At 40.0% G+C, this 19,913-nt stretch overlaps 1 protein-coding gene across 2 annotated transcripts in view; it reads left to right on the top strand.

Moving 5' to 3' along the window:
* Positions 1 to 19,913, top strand: part of tspan7b (tetraspanin 7b) — a 96,100-nt gene that overhangs the window by 65,887 nt on the left and 10,300 nt on the right. For both annotated transcript variants that reach the window (XM_048603075.1, XM_048603076.1), the window contains exons 2-4: positions 13,297 to 13,485; positions 15,951 to 16,025; positions 17,510 to 17,605. In XM_048603075.1, the coding sequence (XP_048459032.1) occupies positions 13,297 to 13,485; positions 15,951 to 16,025; positions 17,510 to 17,605 (360 nt within the window). The remainder of the gene's footprint in view (positions 1 to 13,296; positions 13,486 to 15,950; positions 16,026 to 17,509; positions 17,606 to 19,913) is intronic.

The raw sequence follows: 19,913 nt of genomic DNA, 5'->3' as shown, positions 1-19,913 counted from the left end.
GAGATGATGATAGTAAATTTTTTTAATTTGATTTGTTTGGCTTCTACCTTACACTTGTCTCACGTTGCTGTCCTCTGGCCGCCTTCTTTCCTCTGGTGTCTCTTTTGTCATACTTGAGTCTTCCCCTACGACTGTCGACCCTTTCTCTATCTGCCTAAATCTCCAAGTCCAGTCTAAGCCTTATACCACCCATCTTTCAATTCACCTGTTTCTTTCTCCCTCCCCAACCAGTTAATGATCCCACCTTAAGTATGCAGCTCCCACTCTTCCTTGACCCCCATCCAACCCTATCTCTGTTATTATCCCCTCAGCACCCAAGCTTTCACCTTCCAGGAGCGGGATCCTGACCACCACATCCTTTAGATTTCATCGCCTACCCTTCCTTTTTTCCTACCTCACTTTTGATCTGATAATTTTGCCTTGGACCCCCTTTTTAAGTTGAGCTCCCCATTGCCTGCCCTGCTCAGATGTATGCCCACATCTTTTGAACAACCTTGTTAACCTGGTCAGAGTTCAGCCCTTATACTGCAAGTGTTTGTACAAAGAAATAGTTTGGTTATGAAGCAGCCAAGCTTGTAGTCACCAGGGCTTGGAGGAAGAAGACAGCCCCACAAGCTATACACGTCACGTATATCTAGTCTGGTTTGTGAACAGACATTTCTTGTTTTTTTTTTTTGCTTAACAAGATTGCAACCTTGAACTTAATTCCAGCAGCGAGGTGGCAGTGAGTATTCATAACATGCTAATGAATGCAAAAGGAGGTTAGGAAAGCTGACCTGCCTGAAAGGTTCTGAGAACTTAACACCAAAACCTTAATCCGTCATCAGGAAACAGTATTTTTGACTCCAGCCCTATTAAAACCTCTGGGGAGGCCTGCAAGATTCCATCCCTCATTTTATGTGAACATCAGAGTCAGCCACGCGCACCAGACGGGACATAATTAATGACTTTCTTGCCTGTAAGGCACTAGTGAAGCAGTTGGGTTTATATGGTTATACTTTGTGCTACAAATTGTTAGGTTTAGGTGAATTCAATTTAATAGCTTGTTATTGTGAGATCTCCTCCAATCCAATAACCAAAACAGTTATAAAAAATGTGACAATAGAAATAAGACACTATCATACAAAAAAATTAACAACAAAGCTAATGAATTTTCTAGTTGCTATTCATAGGTTGTTAAAGTAATGGAAATGCAAGTCAGTCGACAAGGGAATTGTATATTTGGAGTTTTGTTAAGGAAGAAATCATATGAAGTAGTGGGAGATCTTTCTGAACATATGTGGATGGAATTGATTTGAGGTTCCATTAAAGTTACTGTTTAGTATGGCACAGGTTACATGCACACAGGGAGTTTGGACAGTGTGTGAGGGGGCTCAGTCAGTGAGGCAGACAGTACTAGTATTGTGGAACAGGTGACAGAGGAACACCTAGCCTGAGGGAAAACTTGCAGCCACCAACAGCTGCAAGACAATGAGATGTCAGCCTCACAAGACCTACCTTTTAAAGAATGAACCCTATCTCTGCACCAACATTTGCACGGCATTAGAAAGCAGCTGGCAATGTATAATAGCTAGTGTGGAAGAAACCACTTGATATATCTGTACAGTACTAAATGAATGGTATTCTTAATTGCTGTCTACAAAGTTCCATTATGAAGGGTTTTAAAGCATTAATTAAATCCTTGGTGTGCTGTGCAACAATAGAGGGAAGGCTACAACACCATTCAGACGTCACACCAGGCTCCCCCAGTCACGTTCTAATGACTAGTTGTGACAACGTGTGAGCAGATCAAGCTGAGCACTGTTTAATTTATGAGCAAACAGAAGAAAACAGTGTCGAATGCCAGCAAGCCTACACCGAAAGCCAGCTTCCAATCACTGTACTTACATAGGCACTCGAGGATTGAAAAGGAGCACCAGATTCTAAACCCCGTATCTTTTCGCTAACATTATGGAGATACAATGAATTGAAGGAAATACTCGCTACGTATTACTACTCTTAAGGAATTACATTTGGTTGCATTTCATTTCAGAAACATCATGACAGTTTCTTTGGATGGTTTAATCATACACACAGGAGACCTCTCTGCCCATCATACCTCTGCCAATTCCTTAAAGAATCAATTATTCCCACCCCCTTGACCTTTATCTTTATCTTTGCTCCCAAATCTCTGTCTCGTATCCAATGTACCAATCCTGTATCTCCAATCTTATATCTCCAATCTTATAACCCCGATCCAATAACAATTTTAAAACATAAGATTTTAGTAAATAAAATAAATGAAACCCATGATAAATCATCAAGTATGAACCCAATACTGGGGAAATGCTTTTGGATGGAATGGGCATTTATATAAGATTCCAGATGGAAGTTGTTTTTTTTAATTTTTTGCACTCTTGGGCACTGGGTATTGTTGGCTGGGCCAGCATTTCTTGTCTGTCCCTAGTTACCCTTGAAAAGGTAGTGTTGAGCTGCCTCCTTAAACAGCTGTAGTCCATCTGCTGTAGGTAGGCCTACAATGCCCCTAGGGAGGAAATTCAAGGGTTTTCACCCAGTGTCAGTGAAGGAACGGCAATATATTTCCAAGTCAGGATAGTGAGCGGCTTGAAGGGGAACTTATAGGTAGTGGTGTTCCTATGTATCTGCTGCCCTTGTCCTTCTAGATGATGGTGGTGTGGGCTTGGAAGGTGCTGTCTAAGGGTCTTCAGTGATTTCCTACAGTATATCTTGTAGACGGTACTCACTGCTGCTACTGAGCATCAGTGGTGGAGGGATTCACTGTTTGTAGATGTGATGCCAGTTAAATGTGTTGCTTTTTCCTGGATGGTGTCAAGCTTCTTGAATGTTGTTGCAGCTGCACTCATGCAGGCAAGTGAGAATTCTATAACACTCCTCACTTGAGCCTAGTAGATGGTGTACCAACTTTGGGAGTTAGGAGGTGCATTACTCATTGAGGGGTTCCTAGAATCTGACCTGTTTTTGTAGCCATTGTACTTGTATGCTAAGTCCAGTTCAGTTTCTGGTTCATGGTAATCCTCAGTATGTTAGTAGTGAATGATTCAATGATAGAGATGCCATGGAATGTCAATTTGCAATGGTTAGATTGTCTGTTATTAGAAGTGGTCGTAGCCTGGCATTTATGTGGTGTGACTGTTACTTGTCACTGGTCAGCCCGAGCCTTGATATTGTCCACATCTTGCTGGATTTGGACATGGAGTTCTTCAGTATCTGAGGAGGTTGCTGCCTGGATTAGCCTATATTAGGCTAGAGATTCATACTTAAAAATTACACACAGACTGTGAAAGTATATTTGGTATATCCTGTTGTCATATAAGGCCTTTGAAGAATGCAAACTTTTTTTCTTTTGTAGAAGTGATTCATCAGGAATCTCATCTCATTCATTTTCATCTTCTTATTGTTTCCTGGGTATGGATGAGTGCCTTCCTTTTCCACCTGCTTTCTTTTTCTACTTCGGGCGAAGTTACGCTGTATGAAACACTGAGTATTTCTCTGTCAATGGTGCCATAGATATGCATACTGCCATTGTGTTTTTACTTGCAGTGTATTCGCGTTCTGTCAATTGTGGAGGACTAATAATAAACCTTTTTCTCTGTGTGATTTGTTAGTCATTTTCTTGCTACGTCTGCACACCGCATGTTGACTGATGTTGTTAATGTTTCCCTTGGCAGCTCAGAATTAATCAAGGATTTAAATGTTTAATGCAGTGCTGATGTTTACAACCAATTGCAGTGTTGCTTCTATGTGGAAGACTGGAGGTCAGTTTCCAAGAAATTGCATAACCAGACCACTGATTCCTGAATAACTGTGGATAGCAAGGACAGAATTCTCAGAATTACAAGGTAGAAATTCCTGTGACATTTAAATACAGAACCATGGCCAAAAACAAGTGCATACAGTCCATCTCCGATGTAATGTAACCTAACTGGCATTTGCTTTTCTGTTTATCAAATTAGCACTGAAGTGATTAGGTGCTCATTGAAATGCCCACTTTTGGTTTTATTATTCATCCATAAGATGTAAATATCGCTGGTATTGCCCATCCCTAACTGCTCTTGAGAATGGGATGATGAGCCATGTTCTTGAAGTGCTGCAGTCCTCGGGGTGTAAGTACTCCCACAAGGTCTTCAGGATTTTGATCCAGCGACACTGTCGGAACGGCAATACATTTCCAAGTTAGAATATGTGCCTCGGACAGGAGCTTGCAACTGGGGGTGTTTGCATGCATTTGCTGGCTTTGTCGGCTTTGTCCTTCTAAATGGTAGAGGTTATGGGTTTGGAATGTAGTACTGGCGGAGACTTGATGATTTTAATGCAGTACGTCTTGTAGATGGTACACACTGATATCACTGTGTATTGGTGGTAAAGGGAATAAATATTGAGGGTGCTAGATAGCGTGCCTCTTAAGCAGGCTGCTTTGTCCTGGATGGTGTCAATCTTTTTCAGTATTTGTAGAATATCCACATTGTGGATACAGGCCCTTCAGCCCAACAAGTCCACACTGACCATCCAAAGAGCATCCACCCAGACCCATTCCCCTACCCTATCCCTGTAACCCTGCATTTCCCATGGCTAATGCACCTAACCTATACATCCCTGAACTCTATGGGCAATTTAACATGGCCAGTCCACCTAACTTACACATCTTTGGACTGTGAGAGCACACAGCGGAAACCCACACAGACACTGGGAGATCGGGGAATAATGTTGGAGCTGCACTCATCCAGGCAAGTGGATGAGAGTACTCCTCACATTTCTGACCCATGCCTTGTAGATGGTGGAGGTGAGTTACTCGCTGCAGAATTCCCAGCCTCTGAACTGCCACAGGATTTAAATGGCTGGTCCACACGATGCAAACTAAGAGTAAAGCAAAAATGACAGCCAAAGCTTTTAGCCCATTACTTACAGAAGTAACTTGGCACCCAAAAATGGCAGAAAAAGACAACGTCATAAACAAGTCAAAATCACCTATGTCCGTTTCAGTGTAAAATTGCTGATAGTGATGAGTTGGCCTTTTTGCTAAGCACATTTTATATGGACAAGAGTAATGCGAAATGCATAATTTTCAAACCATGAGAAATAGTGTCGTGAAAAACCTATGAAAATCTTACTTTTGAATTATCAAAAATTGTTTTTTTTTTTGCGAAAGCTTCAAATCAGCCACCATGCAGTCTCTCTGCACTAGGTGACCACAGAACTATTCATGTAATATATTGGTGGAGGCAAAACTCCTCTTCCCTTGCATTGCTTGCTCCATGACTGTTCTTTATTTATTTTGATTAGAAAAACAGCTGATCATGTCTTAATCCAGGGAGATCTTTAAGATCAAATTTGGCTACAATTTCTTTCTTGGATTTTATGCTAATAATTGATCTTTTTATTATTTAATGTTTCCAGGGATGTAAAGGTTATGAGAAATAAATGAGTCAATATTATTCTGTAAATTTAGTGTTTTAATGAATAATTAAATGTCAGTTGCAGTTTTTTAAAATCAAAATACAAGCATTCCAGAAAGAAATGTTTTGAAAAATTAAATTTAAAATCAAGCTGAACCTGTCTAAAAGTTTACTTTTTGCAAGTGGTGCTCACACCGGGTAACTTCTTGCGAGCTCCCTGCAGCAGATCTTATTCTAACATTTCTTATACCCATTCCACACTTTTAAACCTAAATTCCAAATCTGTAAAAATTACTCTTAATATTCAAATGATGTTGATCTTGTTAATACTGATCTTATTTTGCAATCCTCCTGTGTAGTGTAACCTGAATGCCTCACTCTAAGCACCCTTTGATCTGTATATCCTTGCTTACTATGATCTGCTTGTACTGCTTGCAACAAAACCTTTTCACTGTACTTAGGTACACGTGACTACAACAAATCAAATCCAATAGATCAAACCAAAGTAATGTGTTTAGAGGTTAATTATGTGTAGTATTTAGATTACATTCTCATTAATATTTTAAAATCCTTCCCTAGTCGTCTTCATTTTTACCAATAACTCAAGAATCACGCAGCCTTAAGGTACAATTGAAAAGACATCATTTTACTGGCAAATAAGCATAAGAAACATGACAATTGTCTGCAGTGAAACCATGTCAATGGTATGAGCGGTTATTGTAATTATCACCAGCTTCCACTTTGACAGCACACCGTATTCACAGCCTGAGGTGCTTTAGTCTGGTCGAGGAATTTTCAGAACGCTCTGCTGTTGTGGGTAAATCACCACAAGTTACCGTTAATTCAGCTACTTATTCAAAAATCTCACAGACAATCCAGTACTGAAACAACAATTTGAATTTTATTGCACATAGCACCCAAAATAAGACCCCTCATGTAAGCAAGTTAAGCCTCACAACTCAACCTGGCTATTAGCTGATTAATGGTGAAATTTAGCTACGATTCCAACCAACAGCAGCTTGTCTCTGATGTCCAGGGTTTGATCCTTGTACAGTGTGGTTCTTTGAAGTTCTGCTTTGAAGTGTTCTGGTGTTGGATTCTTATACAGTTTCTCATCCTTCAGGTCTATATTGTGACATTGTTAATGGTCTTTTAGATGTTTTCATCTAAAATATTGATTATTCCTCTGGAAAAATTCAGTATACAGCTTGTGTTCTTATCAGGAGTAGGTTCTTTGTTCCTTTTGTACATTTGGCATCGACTGTTTGAAGACACAGCTTCCTGGCAAGTAACTCCTTACGTTCCTCTGCAGGGCAATCATTTGTGGCATAAAACAGCCAGTTATCAAGCAGATGTTAAAACCGTTTTGTTCATGTAGTATTGACTCCTTCTCCCAGACATAGCTGATTGCCTTCAACTTCCATATATGTTTGTCTTTGTCCCTTTAGTAATTTATTCCAGGCAGAGTTATTGCTGTTTCTTTCAATCTGTGAACAGTTATTAAAGTTCTGAAGTTTTTAATATCTCAATGCCAATTATGGTTATTGTCCAATGTGGTCAGTGGTGTCTCTGCATATCTTCACGTGGGGAATTGTGGGGAAGTGATGGAAGGATTTGTAGCCTATTGAACAGCGTCATGAACACTGTGTTTTAACGGCCAACAAGTCCTGGTGTGGGACTTGAACCTGGAGTTTGTGTCCCAGAGGTATGAATGGTGCTACTGCATCATAAAATTCCCACAGTGGTGCGTTTACAGGCTGTTATTGAGAGGAGATCTAATTGAGGTATATAATATCCCAAGCGCACTGACAAAATAGATCTAGGAAGGCTATTTCCTCATGTGAAACAATCTAGAACAAGAGGTCATAGTTTCAGGATAAGGGGTACTAAATTTGAATCCGATGAGAAATCATTTCTCGCAAATGGTTGTGAACCTGTGAAGTACACTACCCCAGAGTGGATTGGATGCTGGGACACAGAATAAGTTTAAGAAGAAGATAGACATATTTTTAATTGGTCGTGAGTTGAAGGGAATTGTGTAGTTGAGGCCAAGATGAGATAAGCCATGATCTCATTGAATAATGGAGCAGGCTTGAAGGGCCGAATTGGACAGTCTTGCTCCTAATTTTTATGTTCTCACCCACTGTTGCTGGCATTTTACATCAATAGTACCAGGCAAGGAGACGACCACCTGGATCCAAGATGCCTCTCAGCCTTTCTCCAATTCAGGCACTCTTTGGCCTCTGGTGGGGCTCCCTCACAACAAATGAAGCTACCTGCCCTCACCAACCCCCCTCACTGGGGTCTTCCTGACTAACTGCAGGGCCCCAAGACCCCACTTACCAACTTCTATCTTCCAATTTCCAACTTACCCAGGGTGGCATGGTGGCTCCGTGGTTAGCACTGCTGCCTCACAGTGCCAGGGACCCAGATTTGATTCAACTCTCGGGAGAGTGTCTACGTGCAGTTTGCATATTCTCCCTGTGTCAGAGTGGGTTTCTGCCAGGTGCTCTGGTTTCCTCCCACAGTCCAAAGATGTGCAGGGTAGGTGGATTGGCCATGCTAAATTGCCCATAGTGGTTAGGGATGTGTATGTTAGCTGTATTAGCCATGGGAAAATGCAGGGTTACAGGGGAAGATAAGGCGATGGCTCTGGTCGGGATGCTCTTGGGAGGGTTGTTGTGGATTTGTTGGACCAAATGGCCTGTTTCCACACTGTAGGGATTCTACATAGTAGATTCTGAGAATGCCACTGCCACTGTCCATTGCATGCTATTCTTCTAGGTGCGGTCCCGGCTTTGGTCACTTCTCCTGATGGTACAGCTGAGCTGCCAGAGGTGTGATTTGCTGGCAACCTCCCTGGTTGCAACTGACAAGATGCATCTCTGTGTTGCCACCATCCTCCCACCTTTTGGGCTTGTTGACTGGACTCCATCATGATGGCTAAATTCAGCCCATTAACTCAGTCTTGAGAGCTATAACAGTCAAAATTTCTTTCTTCTTAGTTCATATCAAATTTTTTAATACCCTCTCCTATGTCAGCGGCAGCTGAGCCACTGTCCAATCTCTGATTAAGGTGAGAAGTTGAAACCAGAAATTTCCTTTCCTTTAGAAATAATATGTATATCTTTATACCTCTTATCCATATGTACCTCCAGTTTGTGGCTTTTCATCAGCATAAAAATTATTTCCATTTCTGATAACTACTTGACCTTGGCTGTCTGCTGTTGCTCCCGAGGTTTTCAGATATTCAAAGCATTTGAAATATTACAAGGGCACTTAGTATACTATCTTGTCTAATCCCACGCATTCAGTTTCTTATCCATCTCCCACGCGGGGCTATCTGCTGAAAACAGACAGAATAGTCCAGACACCGATTAGCTATTTCAAAATGTTGTGGCTTAACATTATGCTATCATGTTTCTTAGTTGAAAAATATCTTTTCCCATAAGTACAACGTACTCAGTAACCTTGTTCACTTACAAAACAAAGTACAGCATAATAAACTAATAAATTCCATTACCATCAAACGTACGGCTAAATCTCTACTACTATCACAATTAACTCTATTCATCCTAATCTATTGCATTCTCTCAAAGTTGTTATCCAATATTGCAAAAAGTCATTTGTAGTATTCTAAATTTTCTTTGTTCATGTATATCCCTGCATGTTGTTACTTTTCCATCACGGTAAAAGAGAAAAAAGTTTAAAAAAATTAAAAGTCTATTCTACAGTATCAACTGCTAGTTATTATTGTGAAGTTATCTCCAATTTCAGATTTGTTTTTTTCTAGGATCTGTGAGAACAGATCAGTTTAAAATTGGTTTAAGGTTAGGAATTACATACTTTTGAAAAGTTAGATGTGTTGAAGCATTTATGAGGTGTGAAGTAATTACAAACAAGCTCCATTAGATGGTGCCAAAGTATAGAAAATTCACTAGGCTAGCCAGTGGCTCCCTCTAAATGTTCAATTAATGATCACACTAATATTGTTTGAAATAGCAGCAGATTGTACAAAACCAAAAAGTTTGTTTTGTTTTCATCAATGAAACAGGATTGATGTATTTAGTCATATGCCACGTTTTTAACGACAACAGAAACAGCTGGAGAAACTCAGCAGGTCTGGCAGCAACTACGGAGAGAAAGCCGAATTAATATTTCAAGCCCAGAGACCCTTCAGTGTTCTGCACCTGAAAAGTTGGCTCTGTTTTCTCTCCACAAATGCTGCCAGACCTGTTTCTGTGCCAGCATCTACAGTTCTTTGGTTTTTGTCTGGTGCATCTCGGGCTTGTTCTTTCAATACAATATAAAATGCAGCATAAGAAAGCCATGTTTAGTAGATGCCAACAGCACTGGCAGGAATTGGATCTCTTTAGTAGAGGGACAATTTAAATTTTGCAAGAGTCAATCTTATAGACCATGCTAGGGAGTTCCACTGCTACACACTGTTGAGATGCTCAGATCTTGTTGTTGTCCGATACAATGAGTGTTCAGGAGAAAAGACCAATTAAAAAAACTAGCTGCTAGCGCCATTCCACCAGACCATGTCCTTTTAAAGTGACATCCAATAGAGAACAAACTATAAGATGTATTGTGTTCTTCCCTTACTTTTCAATACTGATCTAAAATGAACCGTGAAACGCTTTATCGTCAATTTCCAATTCAGAGTTTGTAAGATTGAAACATTGGAAGTGTCATTTCATGCTTAGACACTGATGTTACAACAACATATTCATATGTTCCACCTTGTGCAGTACGGGAAAAAATTTACACCAGAAATTTGTTGTCCCTAAACACTCAAAAGTAATTTCGTTTATTTAAGTCACACATTCCTGGGCAACTGCCAGGGTTGTACCAAACAAGCAGTATTGTTAGGATCTCATTTACAAAAGCATTGCAATATTTTCTTTAAAAGTATGCAGATAAGTTATGTTAAAATTCTTCATCTTAGCATCGATAGATAGAATAATTGATTACTCTGAAACAATGCAATGCTTTCATAAAGAAATGTTTAATCAAAGCTGCATTGTCAGAGTTTGGGTGAGGAGTGCCAGACAATTGCTTTTTCACTTTGAGTTACACGCAGAACCAGTATCTCTGTGGTACTGGTCAGGCATTTATATTAGACAATCAGATCTTTGAAGCAATCAGTGCTTACCAGTCAGTGCCCATTACTCCTTGGTTTGTTATTGGAAGAATGTAAAACAATTATTGCAATTTGGAATATTTGGGGTTCAATCCTTGTTTATTGTTGAGATAACTACTGTCCATCAGGGTAGTGGCCACACTTCCACTTTTTAACATAACCGTGGTTTCACTTTCATTTTAAAACTTTTTGGATGTGGACATTATTGGCTGGATCTTATTGCCCATCTCTAATTGTCCAGAGGACAGTTGAGAGTAAGTCATACTGGTGTATGTCTGGAGTTACATTAGACCAGACCAGGTAAGGATGGCAAATTTGCTTTTCCAATGGATATTAGTGAACCAGACTGGTATTTATGATAGTGGTTATGTGTTGCCATTAGACAGTGAGATTTGAACTCAGCCCTGAGAAAGTTAGTTTGTGGGTTCTGGATTGCTAGTCCAGTGACATTGTCATGATGCCATCGCCTCCGCTGTCATAAACATTGTTCAGCCTGTACTTAATAAGAGAGCATGGAATGACAGCAACCTGACTGAAAACACCAAACTGCAAGTCTACCAAACCTGCATCCTCAGCGCACTCCTCTCCAATAGTGGAACCTGGGTAATACATGCTAGGCAGGAGAAAAGGCTGAATGGTTTCCATAAACACAGTGTCAGACATATCCTCAGCTTTTCTTGGCACGGCATGTCACCAGTTTGGAGGTCCTGAAATGAGCTGATTCCTGCACCATACATACCTTGCTAAGGCAATGACATCTGCACTAACTCAGTCACATTCTTTGGATGGATAACGGCCATATACTCAAAGACCTTTTGTACAGTGAACTGACCACTGGGTCAAAACCTCCTGGCATCCATATCATTTGCAAGTGAGATATGACGATGGTGGGCAGTGACACTGACAACTGAGAGACATTTGTTGACAGCTGTGACCTCTGAAGGCTGTTTGAAACAGTGTTGGCAAAGGCGAGTAGGAATAAGCAGCTCAGCTGATCAAGAAGACAGCCCAGAGAAAACCAGGGGAACTGTGCCCCTTCTCAGTTCACTGTCTCCTACCACAAAAGATGTGGCTGAAACTGCTATGTCAGGGTGGAGTCCTGAACTTTATCATCTGATGATGTTTCACCCAGAGTTTATCACCATAACGCAAACCATTATCTTGTGAGGCATTGGCTGTGATCATTACAAGGGTCGTGACAAGGGCATACATGTTATCTCGAGCAGCCTTAAAGGGAGGAGTCATCCTGCATCTCTGCTCTTTCTGTCTTTCATCTGTGAAATATATACAAATACATTCATTCCTTATACTGAAAGATACAAATTAACTGCCACCATAACATTTTTTTGCAGTAGTGTTTAACATATTACACCATCATGTGATCACATTTGCTGAACACTGGAAAAAGAATTCCAAACATTCTCCAACAAAGTGCTTGCACTGCTAGCTTCAATAGGAATATTCATTATCTGTTGCAAGAAGCACCAACATTACAAAATGTGACGTCAACATCAATAGCACAATTATTTTGTATTTTCTTTTTGCTTAAAGTTTGAAGAGTTTAGTTATTTCTTGGCATTTCTTAGTCTCATCTGGTCTGCTCATTATCAGTCATTTATTCTCACTTTTATTCCACTGTTTCCCATGACTGTCTTAAGATTGCATGTGCAACTATGCTCTTCATGAAACTGTGAGGATGAATTAACATTGATCACGATTCCAGCCAATGTACATTTATCATACACTCATTGAAATAATTTAAAATTGACGACTTCATTTAGTAAAAGGATAAAGCAAAGTGCTGCATGAAATGTAAATGAGACTTGTGCAAAATGCACAACTCTCAACCTCTGGACCAATCAATCAACAAAAATAAGGAAGAAATTACCAGAATCATGTTTGCTTGCTTTTCACAGTGTAGATGGCCCTGAGGCTCTGTTCAGTCTCCTTTTGTACATCTCTATGTATCATAGCAACCCATTTCTTGAGCCAATAGCTCCTATAAGGCATCTGATTCTTGCATTATACAAAGAATGCTGCTTGTATTCTGCAAATTTCACACCACTGCAGTCTTTGCTTAGTTAGAATACCAGAAATGCACTACAAAGTAGGCATATAGAAACTGAACACCATTGGCATGCTGCCAGTAAGCATGAAAGCAACCAGTATAAAATCACAGCAAAAAGTCATGTTCTAAAGCTAAAAAACAATTTTGGTAGCCCAGTGTAGCATTATTCACAAAGGATTAATTTAAAAAAGCCAAAATATGTCATCAACTCTCTTCTATCAATAATTAAACATTATACTGACAATTAGAGGCTCTAGTGACTCAATTTTTCATAATTCACTTGTATTCTGAATGCTGGGATCATTGCCTCCGAATGGCATTTTCCTATTCTTTCATTAGGAGCGAGAAGCATCTGCCTGAACACACATCATCATTTCTGTTAATGCAAAAAAGACCAGTTATTTTTTCACCACTTAAATTAGGTTGTCCCAGACAACCCCAGCCTTGTGTAGTTGTGGTTGCATGTTGTACCATCCACTGGTCATATAATATGGAGCTTGGAGTTGCATTATTGCTTAATTCTCCTTAAGTATTATTCTATTTTCACATAAATGGAGTTTCAGTTTAATATTCTTCCTGTTCCCTTTCAGGATGTCATATCCTTAACAAGTAGAGGGCTGTCCTTTTTTAAAGTGTTCAGTGTTTGTTGATGTTCTCTTCTTTTGCAGATCACAGGTGTCGTCCTATTGGCTGTTGGAGTATGGGGTAAACTCACGTTGGGTACTTATATCTCGCTTGTCGCTGAGAATTCCACAAATGCCCCTTACGTACTTATTGGGACTGGCACTACCATTGTTGTCTTCGGCCTCTTTGGTTGTTTTGCAACATGTCGTGGAAGTCCATGGATGCTGAAACTTGTAAGTGACACACAAACAGTTTTGCTACATTGAACGTGGACATGGTGCATATCTCAAAACACTTTCAGTGAATGGAGAATTATTGGAGCTGTATATCACAAGTGATAAAATTACTATTGCAATTCTGTTTATCTGCTAATTTAATAATGTAAGTTCATGCATCTTGGCAAGTCTGACACTCCAATGAAGATAGTGGGGGCTGGTGCAACTTGAAATGTAAGAGTGTCTGCAGATTGGGGTTGAGTAAATGTTGCATTTTCTTCCAGCTTTTCCAATAAAACATAGTGCAGTGGCAGATTGCAGCACACTGGCCTGCACATATTCTCACAGGGATTTCAACCTGCAGGCAGGCTAGAAGATGCTAGGATGACTCTTTTCAAGAAGCAATTCCTTAATTTTACTGAACACAAACTATATTCTCAAGAAGCGATTGAAAGGGAAAAAGCTACCAAATCCCAAACTGTTTTAAAGAACTACTAATGCAACTACGATTCAATTAATAAATATTAGACACGTAGCAATTCAGTAACATCTGTAGGTCGTCTGACCAAGGCTGTTACATTTTACAATTTAACTATTTTTCCTTTACAGATGCACATGAACTTGTTTCTGAAATTATTAATTTAAGGGGCATAAAGGCCTTTATCTCCAAGATATTATAGCTTAAACTGTCTTAACAGTATAAACAACTATTTTTTCTTTTTCTCTTCAGTGACTATACTTCAAAGAGAATGTCATTAGCTGTAAAATGCTTTGAGATGTCTGGTTGTCATGAATAGCGCTCTATAGATGCAAATCTTTGCTGGGTCAATTGGTGCTATACGGTAAGTAGTGAAAGAGAAAAAGGCTTCCTTTCTACAGCAACTTTTGTGACCTCGGGGCATCTCAAAGTATTTTACAGCCAGTGAAGTAGTTTTGAAGTGTAGTCATTGTTGTACTGTAGAAAAGATGGGAGCCAGTTTGCACACAGCGTGTCTCACAAACAGCAGCATGCTAATGACCAGATTATCTTTTCTTTCATGCTGACCGAGGGATGAATATTGGCCAGGTCACCATGGATAACTCTCTTGTTCATTTTCAAAATACTGCAATGGTATCTTTGTGTCCACCTTCGAAAGTAATTGGCATCTTAGTTTAGCATTTCATCCAAAGAACAGATACTCTGACAATGCAGCATTCCATCACTGCACTGAAATGCCAGTGTGGACTGTTGTGCTGCAGTCTCTGAGTGTGATTTGAAGTCATAACTATTTGACTCCAGAGATGCAGGTGCTACCAACCGAACCATGGCTAGCACTCCCACAGAACTAGAGTTGCAAAACCTTTTTTTAAGAATGTATAATTTGTTTCTTATGAGCAGTTGGCCTTCATTCACTAGCTGTGTTCATAGCTAATGCCCTGAACACAACTAATTCCAAACCACACGGATGGCCATATGTCCCTTTGCTCTGTGATTCACTGAGTCAGTGTTGCAGCACAGTGATTTTTATACTTTTTTTCACGGTGCAATTTACCTATTTACATTGAAATTGATTTGAAAATATACTTCTCCCATCCCTGTTCACAGATATATATTTTTCTGCTTCCTTTGTGTGTCTCCCCACTATTTAATTGCAATAAACAAACACAGAAATTGCTGGAAAAGCTCAGCAGGTCTGGTAGCATCTGCAAAGAAAAAACAGAGTTGATGTTTTGAGTCCAGTAAAGAGTCATTGGACTTGAAACATTAACTGTGTTTCCATTCCACAGAAGCTGCCAGACCTGCTGAGCTTCTCCAGCAATTTCCATTTTTGTTAGTTGTGGATCTCCAGCATCCACAGTTCTTTTTTTTTTATTTTGTTGTGATAACCTACATGTACAAAACAAATAGGAAGTACTTTGGCTGATATGCGATTCTTTCACTCTTATCTGGGCATCCCATGGCTCCAACCGATTAATATGAGTAGCTGATTCATACCAACCATTTGATCAAGAGTTGGTGCTGATTTAGCTGATCACAGCAGATGGTAGAGGCCCTGCCTGTGGTTTCCAAACTCCCAGTGCCAGCTGAGATTCCTTGGGATAGTAGAAAATCTGGGAATGTTCTTAGCCTTGATAAATTAAGTGCCAGTCGTTACAAGATTGGACTCGGCTTAAATAATTCCAAGTGGGCAAATGCCTAATGATGACACTCATTGATGAGCTTGCCTATGAAGAAAAACCACTTGGATCAGAGATAGGCTGTAGCTAATTGAGGAGAGCAGAGAAAAGTAGATGCAAGGCAACTTTTCTGTGGAAAATCAAAGTCTTGATGTTTATCCCTTTTGGTTTCTCTTTGAAATTCCTGAGGTCAAATGCTACAGCATTTTATTTTTAAGCATATCATTTAGCAGAAGCAGGAATTCCTTTTCAATGTGTTTTTGGGTTTACCTAGTCATTGACCTTTAACATCACTAACATCTAGACCATTGCTTCTCTGTTTGCAGTATGCCATGTTCCTCTCCCTGGTATTCTTGGCGGAGTTGGTGGCTGGCATTTCTGGATTTGTCTTCCGACATGAGGTAAGTATATATATAACCTTATTTGAATTAGGATATGAAAATCATGAATCCTTTTATCTTGTTCTCCTATTTTCATCCGTGTTGCAAATATTCATGATCTCTTAATTATATGCTTATTTGCAATGTATTTGCTGCAAAACAAGCATGAGAAATATATGAAGCAATCATTTAAAAGGGAGTGTTTCAGTTTCATTCTCCGCAGATTACAATACACAGTGATGACACCATTCAATTGCTTCCATTGCATTGCATCAAAATATGTTTCCATTCATCCATTTTATAGATTTTGATTTGACAAATTCAGACTTTTTCTTCACCCAGATGTTTCCTGTAGAGCCATATTGTGCCTGGGTGTTTTGAATGAGGGTTTTTTTTTTAAATCATTCATTTGGATGTAGACATTAGTGGCTAGGCCAACATTTACTACCCATCCCTAATTTCTTTGGAGAAGGTGGTGTTGAGCTGTGTTCTTAAACTGCAGCAGCCTTTTAAGCGTAGGGACACCCATGGTGTTAAGAAGGGAGTTCCAGGATTTTTTTCCAGCAAAGTGAAGGAAGGCAAAAAAGCACCAAGTCAGGATTGTATATGCCTTGGAAGGGAACTTTTAAGTGGCAATGTTCCCATTTATTTGTTGCTCTTGTCTTTCCAGGTGGTGGAGATCAGGGCTTTGAAAGGTGCTTGCCTTGAAGGAGCCACGATGAGTGCCCCATCTACCACCTTCAACATTCAGTCCTTCACCACTAACATACAGTGACAGCAGTGTGTACCATCAACAAGATGTACTGCCCTCACTTACTGAGACTCCTCCAGCAACACCTTTCAACCTATGACCTCTATCATCTAAGAGGACAAGCGCAGCAATGTTTGGGAACAACATCATCTACATGGTCCCCTCCAAACCACACATTACCATGATTTGGAAATATATTGCCATTCCCTTGTCATCACTGGGTCAAAATTCCGGAACTCTCTTCCAAACGCCTGTACACCCCAAGAACTGAAGTGGTTCAAGATGGCAGCTGACCACTGCCTTTTCCAGAGCAAATAGGATTGGCAAAATGTACTACAATAAAACAAAAATCGGTCAGTGATTAAATGACAAATGTCTGAGAACAATGCTTTCCTACTATTTCGAAATGGAAACTTTTATTAAATGACAGATGACTGTGTAAAACTGCAGATTTTCTCCGTATTGTCCCCCATTCAATCACCATTTCACCATCAGAAGCAGCCCCTTCAGCCAATTATATTGTGGAATTCACCCTTCTCAATTCTTCTGTCTTACTGTCTCTGCCAATCTTAAGTCCTTTTCATAACCTCTTTAACTGGGCTTTAGTTTGCACCTTCTAACCTTTCTTCCTTGCTATTCAGTCTGCTGATCCAGCTGTAATGTGCTTTGGAACGTTTTAGTGCAATCTGTTCAGCAAAATATAAACGATAGCATTTTTTGTACAAATAATAAATATCGTTCCATTTTTCAACAGATCAAGGACATCTTTTTCAAGACTTACACCGATGCTGTTCATAATTACAATGGAAAAGATGAGCAAAGTCATGCAGTGGATGATGTACAGAATAGTGTAAGTCATTTATAACTGCTGTGTCAAGTGTAATTAGTTCTTTTCCTATGGGTTCGGCAAGGATTATTAAAAAGAAGTTGGCTTATTCGACAAAAGCATATATTGTAAATGCTGAAACCAGATCTGAAAGCTTGTCTAGATGTCGCTACACCTTGTTTATTAGTATATCCCTTCACTGCTTTCATTTCAGCACGCACTTATATCAATCCCTGTGCACAGAGATTTTTAAAAAGTTGGAATTACAAAACATAATTCACAGAGAGCTGAATAAGTGACAATCAGGGCAAAAAATGGGGACACTAGGTTAGGTAAGGGAAAGGGTGGGGGAAAGAGTTGAAAGAACAGTTTTGAGTTGGAATGGAGCTCTACGATCAGGGCTGGGGAAGTGAAAGGCCATATTAGAGATCAAAGGCTTCCTTTAGGTGGTGGGAAAGGAACATGGACCAGGTTTCTGGACTGAACAAAAGTTACTACTTTTATTACAAATAAATAGCCTCAAGCTGCACGTAAAAATATTATAAACCATTGTCATGTAATTCTACTAATTAAACCTCCAATCCCCTTGTCGACTTCCCTTTACATAGACCACAGACTGGAAAAAAAAGCATGGATTATGGATAGAAGGGAAATCTGGAAAAACAATTCAGTGATTCTGGTTCTGAGGTGATTCTTGTCATAGAGTCATAGTGATGTACAGCACAGAAACAGACCCCTCTGTCCAACTCATCCCTTAGGTCCCCTTAAACCTATGCGGGCTAGTTTTGGACTCCCCCACCCTGGGGAAAAGATTTTTACCCTATCCATGCCCCTCATGATTTTATAAACCTCTACAATGTCACCCCTCAGCCTCTGATGCTCCAGGGTAAATAGCCTCAGTCTATTCAGCCTCTTCCTGTAGCTCAAACCCTCCAACCCTGACAACATCCTTGTAAATCTTTTCTGAACCCTTTCAAGTTTTGCAACATCCCTCCTGAAGCAGGGAGACCAGAATTGCATGCAGTATTCCAATAGTGGCCTGACCAATGTCCTGTATAACCACAACATGATCTCCCACCTCCTATATTCAATACACTGACCAATAAATGGAAGCATACCAAACACCACTTTCACTACCCTATCTACATGAGACTCTACTTTCAAGGCACTATTATGCGGGTCAAAACACTAATTTACAGTTGTCCTTCTGTGGATGCTTTCACTGGTTTGCAAGAGGCACAGGATGGCTAGTGCACTTCTAAAAAAAGGTTGTTTGAATTATCAATTAAAAATCACAGCCTAAAGCAACTGCTGAAGGAAAGATGAACTGATTTTCTATGGGTTTAAAATGGCTTCCTACACAGAATGGAGAGAGAACTCCTAGCTGGTGGAGATCAGATGGCTTCTCTGTATCTTGTTTCCAGCTCCAAGCTGCTCAGTTACCCAAGAACCAATCACATTATTGTTGGTAAGCAGAAGGCCTTTGTCATCAATAACTGATCCATAGACCAATGAACTTCTTGACAACGAAAGCTCCATCTGTACACAACCCATCAGCTTGAGTTAGTCTGCTATAACTGACATCTGTACAAACAGCCTTCAAAATGAATATATAATTACTTGCTTTCAAACCATACAGCAATAATTGGATTTTCAAACTGTTCTTTTCTCATTTCAATCCACAAGTAAAACAGAAATAAAAGGACACAGCCTTCATGCTTTAATGCTGGTGTAAATCAAGGAAAAACATCAATGTTAGAACATAGAACATAGAACAGTACAGCACAGCACAGTACAGGCCCTTCGGCCCTCAATGTTGTGCCGAACTTTTACCCTAACCCTAAGGTCTATCTAAACTCCACCCCTACCTTATACTATCATCCATATGCCTATCTAATAGCCACTTAAATGCCCCTAATGAGGCCGACTCCACTAACCTCTCCGGCAATGCATTCCACCCCCCGACCACTCTCTGAGTAAAGAACCTACCTCTGACGTCTCCCCTGTATCTACCTCCACTCACTTTAAAACTATGCCCCCTCGTAATAGCTACGTCCACCCTAGGAAAAAGTCTCTGGCTGTCCACTCTATCTATATCTCTGATCATTTTGTACACTTTTATCAAGTCACCTCTCATCCTTTGTCGTTCTAAAGAGAAAAGCCCTAGCTCTCTCAACCTTTCCTCGTAAGACCTTCCCTCCATTCCAGGCAACGTCCTGGTAAATCTCCTCTGCCTCTTTTCCAATGCTTCCACATCTTTCCTGTAATGTTTTGGCGTATAATCACAGATTTAATTGGTTTGACTACATAGGGTCTTTGAACAATTACATTT

This window comes from Rhincodon typus, chromosome 11 (genome assembly GCF_021869965.1).
Source record: "Rhincodon typus isolate 14 chromosome 11, sRhiTyp1.1, whole genome shotgun sequence".
NCBI classification, from domain to species: domain Eukaryota; kingdom Metazoa; phylum Chordata; class Chondrichthyes; order Orectolobiformes; family Rhincodontidae; genus Rhincodon; species Rhincodon typus.
This window is presented reverse-complemented; position numbering and strand designations above follow the sequence as displayed.